Source organism: Salvelinus namaycush, chromosome 4 (genome assembly GCF_016432855.1).
Source record: "Salvelinus namaycush isolate Seneca chromosome 4, SaNama_1.0, whole genome shotgun sequence".
NCBI classification, from domain to species: domain Eukaryota; kingdom Metazoa; phylum Chordata; class Actinopteri; order Salmoniformes; family Salmonidae; genus Salvelinus; species Salvelinus namaycush.
In genome coordinates, this window is record NC_052310.1 from 88,558 (window position 1) to 107,162 (window position 18,605).

The 18,605-nt window shown below is 41.4% G+C and overlaps 1 protein-coding gene across 1 annotated transcript in view; it reads right to left on the reverse strand.

The window, feature by feature from the left end:
- Positions 1-18,605, reverse strand: part of LOC120045305 (AT-rich interactive domain-containing protein 4B-like) — an 85,769-nt gene that overhangs the window by 7,829 nt on the left and 59,335 nt on the right. The window contains exons 4-5 of the mRNA XM_038990185.1: positions 18,196-18,261; positions 17,931-18,021 (exon numbers count right to left, since the gene is read on the reverse strand). Coding sequence (XP_038846113.1) covers positions 17,931-18,021; positions 18,196-18,261 — 157 coding nt within the window. The remainder of the gene's footprint in view (positions 1-17,930; positions 18,022-18,195; positions 18,262-18,605) is intronic.

Below are 18,605 nucleotides of genomic sequence, written 5' to 3' on the forward strand. Positions count from 1 at the left end.
TGATGAGCTCTACAGCAGAGTCTCTGGCCCCTCCCAGTTAGGGGGAGTGATGAGCTCTACAGCAGAGTCTCTGGCCCCTCCCAGTTAGGGGGAGTGATGAGCTCTACAGCAGAGTCTCTGGCTCCTCCCAGTTAGGGGGAGTGGTGAGCTCTACAGCAGAGTCTCTGGCCCCCTCCCAGTTAGGGGGAGTGATGAGCTCTACAGCAGAGTCTCTGGCCCCCTCCCAGTTAGGGGTAGTGATGAGCTCTACAGCAGAGTCTCTGGCCCCTCCCAGTTAGGGGGAGTGATGAGCTCTACAGCAGAGTCTCTGGCCCCTCCCAGTTAGGGGGAGTAATGAGCTCTACAGCAGAGTCTCTGGCCCCTCCCAGTTAGGGGGAGTGATGAGCTCTACAGCAGAGTCTCTGGCCCCTCCCAGTTAGGGGGAGTGACGAGCTCTACAGCAGAGTCTCTGGCCCCTCCCAGTTAGGGGGAGTGATGAGCTCTACAGCAGAGTCTCTGGTCCCCTCCCAGTTAGGGGGAGTGATGAGCTCTACAGCAGAGTCTCTGGCCCCTCCCAGTTAGGGGGAGTGACGAGCTCTACAGCAGAGTCTCTGGCCCCCTCCCAGTTAGGGGGAGTGATGAGCTCTACAGCAGAGTCTCTGGCCCCTCCCAGTTAGGGGGAGTGACGAGCTCTACAGCAGAGTCTCTGGCCCCTCCCAGTTAGGGGGAGTGATGAGCTCTACAGCAGAGTCTCTGGTCCCCTCCCAGTTAGGGGGAGTGATGAGCTCTACAGCAGAGTCTCTGGCCCCTCCCAGTTAGGGGGAGTAATGAGCTCTACAGCAGAGTCTCTGGCCCCTCCCAGTTAGGGGGAGTGATGAGCTCTACAGCAGAGTCTCTGGCCCCTCCCAGTTAGGGGGAGTGATGAGCTCTACAGCAGAGTCTCTGGCCCCTCCCAGTTAGGGGGAGTGATGAGCTCTACAGCAGAGTCTCTGGCCCCTCCCAGTTAGGGGGAGTGATGAGCTCTACAGCAGAGTCTCTGGCCCCTCCCAGTTAGGGGGAGTGATGAGCTCTACAGCAGAGTCTCACAACTCAATCGATGGTTGAAAACTGTTTTCTGCCCCTCCCAAAAGATAGAATTTGTAGATAATTGGCCCTCTTTCTGTGACTCACCCACAAACAGGACCAAGCCTGACCTGCTGAGGAGTGACTCCATCCTAGCTGGAGGGGTGCTCTCATCTTATCTACCAACATAGACAGGGCTCTAACTCCCTTAGCTCCAAAATTAAATAGGGTGCAGGCCAGGCAGCAGGCTGTTAGCCAGCCTGCCAGCTTAGTGGAGTCTGCCACTAGCATAGTCAGTGTAGTCAGCTCAGCCATCCCCATTGAGACTGTGTCTGTGCCTTTGACCTAGGTTGGACAAAACTAAACATGGCGGTGTTCGCCTTAGCAATCTCACTAGGATAAAGACCTCCTCCATTCCTGCCATTGTTGAAAGAGATCGTGAGATCTCACATCTCAGAATAGGAGACTACTTAATGTTAAATCCCTCAGTTTCAAGGCTGTTATAGTCAATGAACTAATCACTGATCATAATCTTGATGTGATTGGCCTGACTGAAACATGGCTGAAGGTTGATACTGTGTTAAATGACGCCTCTCCTCCTGGTTACATTAGTGACCATATCCGGGTTCCATCGCCGCAGGCAAAACAGTTGAAACTGGAGCAAGCAGCACGACCAGGTGGACTCCTGTCTTATCTGGAGTCCTGTGTGAATTTAAGTACGCTCCCTCGCCCTCCCGGAGGACCTGAGCCCTGGGACCATGCCTTAGGACTACCTGGCCTGATGACTCCAGGCTGTTCCCAATCAACCTGGTCGTGCTGCTGCTCCAGTTTCAACTGTTCCGCCTGCGGCTATGGAACCCTGACCTGTTCACCGGACGTGCTTCCTTGTCTCGGACCTGTGGTTTCGACTCTCCCGCTCTCTCTCTCTCTACCGCACCTGCTGTCTCGGCCTCTGAATGATCGGCTATGAAAAGCCAACTGACATTTACTCCTGAGGTGCTGACCTGTTGCACCCTCTACAACCACTGTGATTATTATTATGATGAACCTGCTGGTCATCTATGAATGTTTGAACATCTTGAAGAACAATCTGGACTTAATAGCCTGTTATAATCTCCACCCGGCACAGCCAGAAGAGGACTGGCCACCCCTCAGAGCCTGGTTCCTCTCTAGGTTTCTTCCTAGGTTTTGGCCTTTCTAGGGAGTTTTTCCTAGCCACCGTGCTTCTACATCTGCATTGCTTGCTGTTTGAGGTTTTAGGCTGAGTTTCTGTACCAGCACTTTGTGACATCTGATGTAAAAAGGACTTATAAATACATTTGATTAATAATAAAGAGTAGCAGTAGTGTATGTGATGAATCAAAAGAGGGCAAATGCAGACAGTCCGGTTAGCTACAAAAATATAAAACGTAACATGTAAAGTATTGCTCATGAGCAGAAATAAAATACCCTCTAAATATTGCATATACACAAAAAAGCTTATTTATGTCTAATTGTTTTGCAGCACAAATAGTGACCATTTCTCCTTTGACAAGATAATCCATCCACCTGACAGATGTGACATATATTGCTGGTCCTCAACACTGGGGCTCCACAAGGGTGCTTACTCAGCCCTCTCCTGTACTCCCTGTTCACCCACGACTGCGTGGCCACGCACGCCTCCAACTCAATCATCAAGTTTGCAGACGACACTACAGTGGTAGGCTTGATTACCAACAACGACGAGACGGCCTACAGGGAGGAGGTGAGGGCCCTCGGAGTGTGGTGTCAGGAAAATAACATCACACTCAATGTCAACAAAACAAAGCAGATGATTGTGGACTTCAGTAAACAGCAGAGGGAGCACCCCCCTATCCACATCGACGGGACAGTAGTGGAGAAGGTGGAAAGCTTTAAGTTCCTCGGCGTACACATCACAGACAAACTGAATTGGTCCAACCACACAGACAGCGTTGTGAAGAAGGCGCAGCAGCGCCTCTTCAACCTCAGGAGGCTGAAGAAATTTGGCTTGGCTCCTAAAACCCTCCCAAACTTTTACAGATGCACAATCGAGAGCTTCCTGTCGGGTTTTATCACCGCCTGGTACGGCAACTGCTCCACCCACAACCGTAAGGTTCTCCAGAGGGTAGTGAGGTCTGCACAACGCATCACCGGGGGCAAACTACCTGCCCTCCAGGACACCTACACCACCAAATGTCACAGGAAGGCCATAAAGATCATCAAGGACAACAACCACCCGAGCCACTGCCTGTTCACCCCGCTATCATCCAGAAGGCGAGGTCAGTACAGGTGCATCAAAGCAGGGACCGAGACTGAAAAACAGCTTCTCTCAAGGCCATCAGACTGTTAAACAGCCATCACTAACATATAGTGGCTGCTGCCAACATACTGACTCATCTCTAACCATTTGAATAATAACAAATTGGATGTAATAAATGTATCACTAGCCACTTTAAACAATGCCACGTTATATAATGTTTACATACCCTACATTACTCATCTCATATGTATATACTGTACTCTATACCATCTACTGCATCTTGCCTATGCCGTTCGGCCATCGCTCATCCATATATTTATATGTACATATTCATCCCTTTACACTTGTGTGTATTAGGTAGTTGTTGTGAATTTGTTAGATATTACTGCACTGTCGGAACTAGAAGCACAAGCATTTCACTACACTCGCATTAACATCTGCTAACCATGTGTGTGTGACCAATAACATTTGATTTGATTTGTGTAGTGAAATGCTTGTGTTCCTAGCTCAGTGTAGTAGTATCTAACAATTCACAACAATATATACAAATCTAAAAGTAAAAGAATAGAATAAAAAAATATATACAGTGGGGCAAAAAAGTATTTAGTCAGCCACCAATTGTGCAAGTTCTCCCACTTAAAAAGATGAGAGAGGCCTGTAATTTTCATCATAGGTACACTTCAACTATGACAGACAAAATGAGAAAAGAAATCCAGAAATCCAGATTGTAGGATTTTTTATGAATTTATTTGCAAATTATGGTGGAAAATAAGTATTTGGTCAATAACAAAAGTTTATCTCAATACTTTGTTATATACCCTTTGTTGGCAATGACAGAGGTCAAACGTTTTCTGTAAGTCTTCACAAGGTTTTCACACACTGTTGCTGGTATTTTGGCCCATTCCTCCATGCAGATCTCCTCTAGAGCAGTGATGTTTTGGGGCTGTTGCTGGGCGACACGGACTTTCAACTCCCTCCAAAGATTTTTCTATGGGGTTGAGATCTGGAGACTGGCTAGGCCACTCCAGGACCTTGAAATGCTTATTTTCACTCAAAATCTCACGATACATGGCCCCATTCATTCTTTCCTTTACACGGATCAGTCGTCCTGGTCCCTTTGCAGAAAAACAGCCCCAAAGCATGATGTTTCCACCCCCATGCTTCACAGTAGGTATGGTGTTCTTTGGAAGAAACTCAGCATTCTTTGTCCTCCAAACACGACGAGTTGAGTTTTTACCAAAAAGTTCAATTTTGGTTTCATCTGACCATATGACATTCTCCCAATCTTCTTCTGGATCATCCAAATGCTCTCTAGCAAACTTCAGACGGGCCTGGACATGTACTGGCTTAAGCAGGGGGACACGTCTGGCACTGCAGGATTTGAGTCCCTGGCGGCGTAATGTGTTACTGATGGTAGGCTTTGTTACTTTGGTCCCAGCTCTCTGCAGGTCATTCACTAGGTCCCCCTGTGTGGTTATGGGATTTTTGCTCACCGTTCTTGTGATCATTTTGACCCCACGGGGTGAGATTTTGCGTGGAGCCCCAGATTGAGGAGATTAACAGTGGTCTTGTATGTCTTCCATTTCCTAATAATTGCTCCCACAGTTGATTTCTTCAAACCAAGCTGCTTACCTATTGCAGATTCAGTCTTCCCAGCCTGGTGCAGGTCTACAATTTTGTTTCTGGTGTCCTTTGACAGCTCTTTGGTCTTGGCCATAGTGGAGTTTGGAGTGTGACTGTTTGAGGTTGTGGACAGGTGTCTTTTATACTGATAACAAGTTCAAACAGGTGCCATTAATACAGGTAACGAGTGGAGGACAGAGGAGCCTCTTAAAGAAGAAGTTACAGGTCTGTGAGAGCCAGAAATCTTGCTCGTTTGTAGGTGACCAAATACTTATTTTCCACCATAATTTGCAAATAAATTCATTAAAAATCCTACAATGTGATTTTCTGGATTTTTTTTCCTCATTTTGTCTGTCATAGTTGAAGTGTACCTATGATGAAAATTACAGGCCTCTCTCATCTTTTTAAGTGGGAGAACTTGCACAATTGGTGGCTGACTAAATACTTTTTTGCCCCACTGTAAGTATTAGGATGAGCAATATCGGAGTGGCATTGACTAAAATACAGTAAAATAGAATATATAGTAGTAGTCCACGATCAGCTCCTTTGTCTTGATCACATTAAGGAAGCGGTTGTTGTCCTTGCACCACACTGCCAGGTCTCTGACCTCCTCCCTATAGGTTGTCTCCTCGTTGTCAGGTCTCTGACCTCCTCCCTATAGGCTGTCTCATCGTTGTCAGGTCTCTGACCTCCTCCCTATAGGCGGTCTCATCGTTGTCGGTGATCAGGCCTACCACTGTTGTGTCGTCAGCAAACTTAATGATGGTGTTGGAGTCGTGCTTGGCCACGCAGTCGTGGGTGAACAGGGAGTACAGGAGGGGACTAAGCACACACCCCTGAGGGGCCCCAGTGTTGAGTATCAGCGTGGCAGATGTGTTGTTGCCTACCCTTACCACCTGGAGGCGGCCCAGGTGCGATTGAGATTGCATCATCTGTGGATCTGTTGGCGGTATGCGATTTGGAGTCTAGGGTTTCCGGGATGATGGTGTTGATTTAGGTCATGACCAGTCTTTCATAGCACTTCATGGCTACCGACGTGAGTGCTACGGGGCGGTAATCATTTAGGCAGGTTACCTTCACTTTCTTGGGACTATGGTGGTCTGCTTGAAATGTAGTTATCACAGACTCGGTCCGGGAGAGGTAGAAAATGTCAGTGAAGACACTTGCCAGTTGGTGAGTGCACACCGAGTACACATCCTGGTAATCCGTCTGGCCCTGCGGCCTTGTAAATGCTGACCCGTTTAAAGGTCTTACTCACATCGGCTACGGAGTGCATGATCACACAGTTGTCGTCGATGCACTTATTGATGAAGCCAGTGACTGATGTGGTAAACTCCCCAATGCCATTGGATGAATCCCGGAACATTTTCCAGTCTGTGCTAGCAAAACAGTCCTGTAGCTTAGCATCTGCTTCTGACCACTTTTTTATTGCAAAACAGTCCTGTCGTGTTGCATTCGCGTCACCCTTTTTGCTTTAGTTTTTGCTTGTAAGCAGGAATCAGGAAGATAGCATTATGATCAGATTTGCCAAAGGGAGGGTGAGGGAGACCTTTGTACGCGTCTCTGTGTGTGGAGTAAAGGTGGTCTAGAGTTTTTTCCCCCTCTGGTTGCACATGTGACATGCTGGTAGAAATTAGGTAAAACTGATTTAAGTTTGCCTGCATTAAAGTGCCCGGCGACTTGGAGCACCACATTTTCTTGTTTATTTATGGCCTTGTACATCTCGATGAGTGTGGTCTTAGTGCCAGCATCGGTTTGTGGAGTTAAATAGACAGCTACGAATAATAAACAGTACCAGTCAAAAGTTCAGACACACCTACTCATTCCAGGGTTTTTCTTTTCATTTTACTATTTTTTTTCTTTTCATTTTACTATTTTCTACAACGTAGAAATATAGTGAAGACATAAAAACTATGAAATAACTTATGGAATCATGTAGTAACCAAAAAAAAGTGTTAAACAAATCAAAATATATTTTATATTTATATTTAGTAGCCACCCTTTGCCTTGATGACAGCTTTGCACACTCTTGGCATTCTCTCAGTCTGAGGTCTTGAGCGCTTTGGAGCAGGTTTTCATCAAGGATCTCTGTAATTTGCTCCGTTCATCTTTCCCTCGATCCTGACTAGTCTCCCAGTTCCTGCCGCTGAAAAACATCCCCACAGCATGATGCTGCCACCACCATGCTTGACCGTAGGGGTTATGCCAGGTTTCCTCCAGACGTGATGCTTGGAAGTTCAATCTTGGTTTCATCAGACCAGAGAATCTAGTTTCTCGTGGTCTGAGTCCTTTAGGTGCCTTTTTGCAAACTCCAAGCGGGCTATCGTGCATTTTACTAAGAAGTGGCTTCCGTCTGTCCACTACCATAAAAGTCTGATTGGTGGAGTGCTGCAAAAACAGTTGTCCTTCTGGACTGAAGGAACCCTGGAGCTCTGTCAGAGTGACCATCTGATTCTTGGCCGGACGGCCAGCTCTAGGAAGAGTATTGGTGGTTCCAAAGTTCTTACATTTTTAAGAATGATGGAGGCCACTGTGTTCTTGGGGACATTCAATGCTGCAGACATGTTTTGGTACCCTTCCCCAGATCTGTGCCTCAACACAATACTGTCCTGGAGCTCTACGGACAAGTCCTTTGACCTCATGGCTTGGTTTTTGCTCTGACATACACTGTCAACTGTGGGACCTTATATAGACAGGCATGTGCCTTTCCAAATCATGTCCAATCAATTGAATTTACCACAGGTGGACTCCAAGTTGTAGAAACATCTCAGGGATGATCAATGGAAACAGGATGCACCTGAGCTCAATTTCGAGTCTCATAGCAAAAGGTCTGCATACTTATGTAATTATGCAAAAATTTCTAAAAACCTGTTTTCGCTTTGTCATTATGGAGTATTGTATGTAGATTGATGATTGAGGGGGGAAAAAATATGTAATCCATTTTAGAATCAGACTGAAACATATCAAAATGCGGAAAAAGTCGAGGGGTCTGAATACTTCCTGAACTCTATATTGGGCAGCAGCCTCTAAGGTGCAGGGTTGAGTAACCGGGTGTTAGGCAGCCAGTGATGGCTATTTAACAGTCTGATGGCCTTGAGATAAAAGCTGTTTTTCAGTCTCTCGGTCCCAGCTTTGATGCCCCTGTACTGACCTCGCCTTCTGGATGATAACGGGGTGAACAGGCAGTGGCTCGGGTGGTTGATGTCCTTGATGATATTTTTGGCCTTCCTGTGACATCGGGTGCTGTAGGGCAGGCAGTGTGCCCCTGGTGATGCATTGGGCAGACCGCACCACCCTCTTTAGAGTCCTGCGGTTGCGGGTGGAGCAGTTGCCATACCATGCGGTGATAAAGCCTGACAGGATGCTCTCAATTGTGCATCTGTAAAGGTTTGTGAGGGTTTTAGGTGACAAGCCAAATTTCTTCAGGTTGAAGAGACACTGTTGCTTCTTCTTCACCACGCTGTCTGTGTGGGTGGACCATTTCAGATTGTCAGTGATGTGTACGCCGAGGAACTTAAAGCTTTCCACCTTCTCCACTACTGTCCCGTCGATGTGGATAGGGGCGTGCTCCCTCTACTGTTTCCTGAAGTCCACAATCATCTCCTTTGTTTTGTTGACGTTGAGTGAGAGGTTATTTTCCTGGCACCACACTCCGAGGGCCCTCACCTCCTCCCTGTTGGCCGTGTCGTCGTTGTTGGTTATCAAGCCAACCACTGTAGTGTCGTCTGCAAACTTAATTATTGAGTTGGAGGCGTGCGTGGCCACGCAGTCGTGGGTGAACAGGGAGCACACCCGCAGTAACAACTGCTAAATATGTGTATGTGACCAATTAGATGTGATTTTAAATCAATTGAATTTAACACAGGTGGACTCACAATCAAGTTGTAGAAACATCTCAAGGATGATCAATGGAAACAGGATGCACCTGAGCTCAATTTCAATTCTCATAATAGAAGGGTATGCATACTTATGTAAATACATTTATTTATTTAGCAACAAATTGTAAATACCTGTTTTCGCTTTGTCATTATGAGGTATGTAGATTGATGAGGATTTTTTATTTATTTAATAAATTTTAGAATAAGGCTGTAATGTAACAAAATGTGGAAAAAGTCAAGGGGTCTGAATACTTATCGAATGCACTGTATTTATATGTTGTGTCGGTGTGTGTGTGCACAGACTCAGAGACCCTCTCTGTGTATATAGTGATACACAGAACCAACCAGTGCTCACCAATAGTATATATAGTGATAGAACCAGACAGTGCTCACCAACAGTATATAGTGATAGAACCAAACAGTGCTCACCAACAGTATATATAGTGATAGAACCAAACAGTGCTCACCAACAGTATATAGTGATAGAACCAAACAGTATATATAGTGATAGAACCAAACAGTGCTCACCAACAGTATATATAGTGATAGACAGAACCAAACAGTGCTCACCAACAGTATATAGTGATAGAACCAAACAGTATATATAGTGATAGAACCAAACAGTGCTCACCAACAGTATATATAGTGATAGAACCAAACAGTATATATAGTGATAGAACCAAACAGTGTATATAGTGATAGAACCAAACAGTGCTCACCAACAGTATATATAGTGATAGAACCAAACAGTATATATAGTGATAGAACCAAACAGTGTATATAGTGATAGAACCAGACAGTGCTCACTAACAGTATATATAGTGATAGAACCAAACAGTGCTCACCAACAGTATATATAGTGATAGAACCAAACAGTGCTCACCAACAGTATATATAGTGATAGAACCAAACAGTGCTCACTAACAGTATATATAGTGATAGAACCAAACAGTGCTCACCAACAGTATATATAGTGATAGAACCAAACAGTGCTCACCAATAGTATATATAGTGATAGAACCAAACAGTGCTCACCAACAGTATATATAGTGATAGAACCAAACAGTGCTCACCAACAGTATATAGTGATAGAACCAACCAGTGCTCACCAAATGTATATATAGTGATAGAACCAAACAGTGCTCACCAACAGTATATATAGTGATAGAACCAAACAGTGCTCACCAACAGTATATAGTGATAGAACCAAACAGTGCTCACCAACAGTATATATAGTGATAGAACCAAACAGTGCTCACCAACAGTATATATAGTGATAGAACCAAACAGTGCTCACCAACAGTATATATAGTGATAGAACCAGACAGTGCTCACCAACAGTATATATAGTGATAGAACCAAACAGTATATATAGTGATAGAACCAAACAGTGCTCACCAACAGTATATATAGTGATAGAACCAAACAGTGCTCACCAACAGTATATATAGTGATAGAACCAAACAGTGCTCACCAACAGTATATATAGTGATAGAACCAAACAGTGCTCACCAATAGTATATATAGTGATAGAACCAAACAGTATATATAGTGATAGAACCAAACAGTATATATAGTGATAGAACCAAACAGTGTATATAGTGATAGAACCAAACAGTGCTCACCAACAGTATATATAGTGATAGAACCAAACAGTGCTCACTAACAGTATATATAGTGATAGAACCAAACAGTGTATATAGTGATAGAACCAAACAGTGCTCACCAATAGTATATATAGTGATAGAACCAAACAGTGCTCACCAACAGTATATATAGTGATAGAACCAAACAGTGCTCACTAACAGTATTTATAGTGATAGAACCAAACAGTGCTCACCAACAGTATATATAGTGATAGAACCAAACAGTGCTCACCAACAGTATATATAGTGATAGAACCAAACAGTGCTCACTAACAGTATATATAGTGATAGAACCAAACAGTGCTCACTAACAGTATATATAGTGATAGAACCAAACAGTGCTCACCAACAGTATATATAGTGATAGAACCAACCAGTGCTCACCAACAGTATATATAGTGATAGAACCAAACAGTGCTCACCAACAGTGTATATAGTGATAGAACCAAACAGTGCTCACCAACAGTATATATAGTGATAGAACCAAACAGTGCTCACTAACAGTATATATAGTGATAGAACCAAACAGTGCTCACCAACAGTATATAGTGATAGAACCAAACAGTGCTCACTAACAGTATATATAGTGATAGAACCAACCAGTGCTCACCAACAGTATATATAGTGATAGAACCAAACAGTGCTCACCAACAGTATATATAGTGATAGAACCAAAGTGCTCACCAACAGTATATATAGTGATAGAACCAAACAGTGTATATAGTGATAGAACCAAACAGTATATATAGTGATAGAACCAAACAGTGCTCACCAACAGTATATATAGTGATAGAACCAAACAGTGCTCACCAACAGTATATAGTGATAGAACCAAACAGTGCTCACCAACAGTATATATAGTGATAGAACCAGACAGCGCTCACCAACAGTATATATAGTGATAGAACCAAAGTGCTCACCAACAGTATATATAGTGATAGAACCAAACAGTGCTCACCAACAGTATATATAGTGATAGAACCAAACAGTGTATATAGTGATAGAACCAAACAGTATATATAGTGATAGAACCAAACAGTGCTCACCAATAGTATATATAGTGATAGAACCAAACAGTGCTCACCAACAGTATATATAGTGATAGAACCAAAGTGCTCACCAACAGTATATATAGTGATAGAACCAAACAGTGTATATAGTGATAGAACCAAACAGTGCTCACCAATAGTATATATAGTGATAGAACCAAACAGTATATATAGTGATAGAACCAAACAGTGTATATAGTGATAGAACCAAAGTGCTCACCAACAGTATATATAGTGATAGAACCAAACAGTATATATAGTGATAGAACCAAACAGTGCTCACCAACAGTATATATAGTGATAGAACCAAACAGTGTATATAGTGATAGAACCAAACAGTATATATAGTGATAGAACCAAACAGTGCTCACCAATAGTATATATAGTGATAGAACCAAACAGTGCTCACCAACAGTATATAGTGATAGAACCAAACAGTGCTCACTAACAGTATATATAGTGATAGAACCAGACAGTGCTCACCAACAGTATATATAGTGATAGAACAAAACAGTGCTCACCAACAGTATATATAGTGATAGAACCAGACAGTGCTCACCAACAGTATATATAGTGATAGAACCAAACAGTGCTCACTAACAGTATATATAGTGATAGAACCAAACAGTGCTCACTAACAGTATATATAGTGATAGAACCAAACAGTGCTCACCAACAGTATATATAGTGATAGAACCAGACAGTGCTCACCAACAGTATATATAGTGTTAGAACCAGACAGTGCTCACCAACCGTATATATAGTGATAGAACCAAACAGTGCTCACTAACAGTATATATAGTGATAGAACCAGACAGTGCTCACCAACAGTATATATAGTGTTAGAACCAGACAGTGCTCACCAACCGTATATATAGTGATAGAACCAAACAGTGCTCACTAACAGTATATATAGTGATAGAACCAGACAGTGCTCACCAACAGTATATATAGTGTTAGAACCAGACAGTGCTCACCAACCGTATATATAGTGATAGAACCAAACAGTATATATAGTGATAGAACCAAACAGTGCTCACCAACAGTATATATAGTGATAGAACCAAACAGTGCTCACCAACAGTATATATAGTGATAGAACCAAACAGTCCTCACTAACAGTATAAATAGTGATAGAACCAGACAGTGCTCACCAACAGTATATATAGTGATAGAACCAACCAGTGCTCATCAACAGTGTATATAGTGATAGAACCAAACAGTGCTCACCAACAGTATATATAGTGATAGAACCAAACAGTATATATAGTGATAGAACCAAACAGTGTATATAGTGATAGAACCAAACAGTGTATATAGTGATAGAACCAAACAGTATATATAGTGATAGAACCAAACAGTGTATATAGTGATAGAACCAAACAGTATATATAGTGATAGAACCAAACAGTGCTCACCAACAGTATATATAGTGATAGAACCAAACAGTATATATAGTGATAGAACCAAACAGTGTATATAGTGATAGAACCAAACAGTGTATATAGTGATAGAACCAAACAGTGTATATAGTGATAGAACCAAACAGTGTATATAGTGATAGAACCAAACAGTATATATAGTGATAGAACCAAACAGTGTATATAGTGATAGAACCAAACAGTATATATAGTGATAGAACCAAACAGTGCTCACCAACAGTATATATAGTGATAGAACCTAACAGTATATATAGTGATAGAACCAAACAGTGTATATAGTGATAGAACCAAACAGTGCTCACCAACAGTATATATAGTGATAGAACCAAACAGTATATATAGTGATAGAACCCAACAGTATATATAGTGATAGAACCAAACAGTGCTCACCAACAGTATATATAGTGATAGAACCAAACAGTGCTCACTAACAGTATATAGTGATAGAACCAGACAGTGCTCACCAACAGTATATATAGTGATAGAACCAAACAGTGCTCACCAACAGTATATATAGTGATAGAACCAAACAGTGCTCACTAACAGTATATATAGTGATAGAACCAAACAGTGCTCACCAACAGTATATATAGTGATAGAACCAAACAGTGCTCACCAATAGTATATATAGTGATAGAACCAAACAGTGCTCACTAACAGTATATATAGTGATAGAACCAAACAGTGCTCACCAACAGTATATATAGTGATAGAACCAAACAGTGCTCACCAATAGTATATATAGTGATAGACAGAACCAAACAGTGCTCACCAACAGTATATATAGTGATAGAACCAGACAGTGCTCACCAACAGTGTATATAGTGATAGAACCAAACAGTGCTCACCAACAGTATATATAGTGATAGAACCAAACAGTGCTCACCAACAGTGTATATAGTGATATAACCAAACTATATATAGTGATAGAACCAACCAGTGCTCACCAACAGTATATATAGTGATAGAACCAAACAGTGCTCACCAACAGTATATATAGTGATAGAACCAAAGAGTGTATATAGTGATAGAACCAAACAGTATATATAGTGATAGAACCAAACAGTGCTCACCAATAGTATATATAGTGATAGAACCAAACAGTGCTCACCAACAGTATATAGTGATAGAACCAAACAGTGCTCACCAACAGTATATATAGTGATAGAACCAGACAGTGCTCACCAACAGTATATATAGTGATAGAACAAAACAGTGCTCACCAACAGTATATATAGTGATAGAACCAAAGTGCTCACCAACAGTATATAGTGATAGAACCAAACAGTGCTCACCAACAGTATATATAGTGATAGAACCAAACAGTGTATATAGTGATAGAACCAAACAGTATATATAGTGATAGAACCAAACAGTGCTCACCAATAGTATATATAGTGATAGAACCAAACAGTGCCCACCAACAGTATATAGTGATAGAACCAAACAGTGCTCACCAACAGTATATATAGTGATAGAACCAGACAGTGCTCACCAACAGTATACATAGTGATAGAACCAGACAGTATATATAGTGATAGAACCAGACAGTGCTCACCAACAGTATATATAGTGATAGAACCAAACAGTGCTCACTAACAGTATATATAGTGATAGAACCAAAGTGCTCACCAACAGTATATATAGTGATAGAACCAAACAGTATATATAGTGATAGCACCAAACAGTATATATAGTGATAGAACCAGACAGTGCTCACCAACAGTATATATAGTGATAGAACCAAACAGTATATATAGTGATAGAACCAAACAGTGCTCACCAATAGTATATATAGTGATAGAACCAAACAGTGCTCACCAACAGTATATATAGTGATAGAACCAAACAGTGCTCACCAACAGTAAATATAGTGATAGAACCAACCAGTGCTCACTAACAGTATATATAGTGATCGAACCAAACAGTATATATAGTGATAGAACCAAACAGTGTATATAGTGATAGAACCAAACAGTGCTCACCAACAGTATATAGTGATAGAACCAAACAGTGCTCACCAACAGTATATATAGTGATAGAACCAAACAGTGCTCACCAACAGTATATATAGTGATAGAACCAAACAGTGCTCACCAACAGTATATATAGTGATAGAACCAAACAGTGCGCACTAACAGTATATATAGTGATAGAACCAAACAGTATATATAGTGATAGAACCAAACAGTGCTCACCAACAGTATATATAGTGATAGAACCAAACAGTGCTCACCAACAGTATATATAGTGATAGAACCAAACAGTGCGCACTAACAGTATATATAGTGATAGAACCAAACAGTGCTCACCAACAGTATATAGTGATAGAACCAAACAGTGCTCACCAACAGTATATATAGTGATAGAACCAAACAGTATATATAGTGATAGAACCAAACAGTGCTCACCAACAGTATATATAGTGATAGAACCAAACAGTATATATAGTGATAGAACCAAACAGTGCTCACCAACAGTATATATAGTGATAGAACCAAACAGTGCTCACCAACAGTATATATAGTGATAGAACCAAACAGTGCTCACCAACAGTATATAGTGATAGAACCAAACAGTATATATAGTGATAGAACCAAACAGTGCTCACCAACAGTATATATAGTGATAGAACCAAACAGTGCTCACTAACAGTATATATAGTGATAGAACCAAACAGTGCTCACCAACAGTATATATAGTGATAGAACCAAACAGTATATATAGTGATAGAACCAAACAGTGTATATAGTGATAGAACCAAACAGTGCTCACCAACAGTATATATAGTGATAGAACCAAACAGTGCTCACTAACAGTATATATAGTGATAGAACCAAACAGTGCTCACCAACAGTATATATAGTGATAGAACCAAACAGTGCTCACCAACAGTATATATAGTGATAGAACCAAACAGTATATATAGTGATAGAACCAAACAGTGCTCACCAACAGTATATATAGTGATAGAACCAAACAGTATATATAGTGATAGAACCAAACAGTGCTCACCAACAGTATATATAGTGATAGAACCAAACAGTGCTCACCAACAGTATATATAGTGATAGAACCAAACAGTGCTCACCAACAGTATATAGTGATAGAACCAAACAGTATATATAGTGATAGAACCAAACAGTGCTCACCAACAGTATATATAGTGATAGAACCAAACAGTGCTCACTAACAGTATATATAGTGATAGAACCAAACAGTGCTCACCAACAGTATATATAGTGATAGAACCAAACAGTATATATAGTGATAGAACCAAACAGTGTATATAGTGATAGAACCAAACAGTGCTCACCAACAGTATATATAGTGATAGAACCAAACAGTGCTCACTAACAGTATATATAGTGATAGAACCAAACAGTGCTCACCAACAGTATATATAGTGATAGAACCAAACAGTGCTCACCAACAGTATATATAGTGATAGAACCAAACAGTGCTCACCAACAGTATATATAGTGATAGAACCAAACAGTGCTCACTAACAGTATATATAGTGATAGAACCAAACAGTGCTCACTAACAGTATATATAGTGATAGAACCAAACAGTGCTCACCAACAGTATATATAGTGATAGAACCAAACAGTGCTCACCAACAGTATATATAGTGATAGAACCAAACAGTGCTCACCAACAGTATATATAGTGATAGAACCAAACAGTGCTCACCAACAGTATATATAGTGATAGAACCAAACAGTGCTCACCAACAGTATATATAGTGATAGAACCAAACAGTGCTCACCAACAGTATATATAGTGATAGAACCAAACAGTGCTCACCAACAGTATATAGTGATAGAACCAAACAGTGCTCACCAACAGTATATATAGTGATAGAACCAAACAGTGCTCACCAACAGTATATATAGTGATAGAACCAAACAGTGCTCACCAACAGTATATATAGTGATAGAACCAAACAGTGCTCACTAACAGTATATATAGTGATAGAACCAAACAGTGCTCACCAACAGTATATATAGTGATAGAACCAAACAGTGCTCACTAACAGTATATATAGTGATAGAACCAAACAGTGCTCACTAACAGTATATATAGTGATAGAACCAAACAGTGCTCACCAACAGTATATATAGTGATAGAACCAAACAGTGCTCACTAACAGTATATATAGTGATAGAACCAAACAGTGCTCACCAACAGTATATATAGTGATAGAACCAAACAGTGCTCACCAACAGTATATATAGTGATAGAACCAAACAGTGCTCACTAACAGTATATATAGTGATAGAACCAAACAGTGCTCACCAACAGTATATATAGTGATAGAACCAAACAGTGCTCACTAACAGTATATATAGTGATAGAACCAAACAGTGCTCACCAACAGTATATATAGTGATAGAACCAAACAGTGCTCACTAACAGTATATATAGTGATAGAACCAAACAGTGCTCACCAACAGTATATATAGTGATAGAACCAAACAGTGCTCACTAACAGTATATATAGTGATAGAACCAAACAGTGCTCACCAACAGTATATATAGTGATCGAACCAAACAGTGCTCACCAACAGTGTATATAGTGATCGAACCAACCAGTGCTCACCAACAGTGTATATAGTGATAGAACCAAACAGTGCTCACCAACAGTATATATAGTGATAGAACCAAACAGTGCTCACCAACAGTATATATAGTGATAGAACCAAACAGTGCTCACCAACAGTATATATAGTGATAGAACCAAACAGTGCTCACCAACAGTATATAGTGATAGAACCAAACAGTGCTCACCAACAGTATATATAGTGATAGAACCAAACAGTGCTCACCAACAGTATATATAGTGATAGAACCAAACAGTGCTCACCAACAGTATATATAGTGATAGAACCAAACAGTATATATAGTGACAGACTTGACTCACCAACAGTGTATATAGTGACAGACTTGACTCACCAACAGTGTATATAGTGACAGACTTGACTCACCAACAGTGTATATAGTGCAGTCAGTCAGCTTGTTGATGGAAGCTTCCTGGTACACTCCGTCGGGGTTCTTCACCTCCACTACAGCACCAACCTGACAGACCCGACATACTGCGGTTAACATTCAATACTGGCTGACTGGCAGACATGTATCTGGCTACGGTGACTAAGTCCTGATCACTTCATGTAGACATGAAAAGATACATTTATAATGAAGAGTATATAAGACAACAGTAGTGGCCTGAGGCTGGGCTGGCCGGTCTCGTACCTTCAGAGGGCCTTGGATGCTGTCATCATGGACCTCTGCTGTGGTCAGGTCTGGTTTAAAGGTCACCTGAAGAGGAAGAAGGGGGGGAGAGGAGGTTAGAGAGTTAGTAATGTCAGTAAACAAACAATTCAAGCCCTTATCTGACCTCCTGCTCCAACCTCATCAAACAAACTCAAAACCTGACAGATAGTCCAGACGTCGGGACTGGGACGGGTGAGATGAGACGTGAGAGACGGCCCGAGCTGCTTCACACTGTGAATCAATAGGCTTGGCATTCTACTTCAGAGCCCTTTAGTGAGCGAGTGCCAGAGCAACGAAAAATGTATGAATTTCCCAAATGACATGTTATGCCTTTTGTTATAACAGGTGTCAGTTAACGCCGGCTAAAAAACGGAATCCAAAATAGTTGC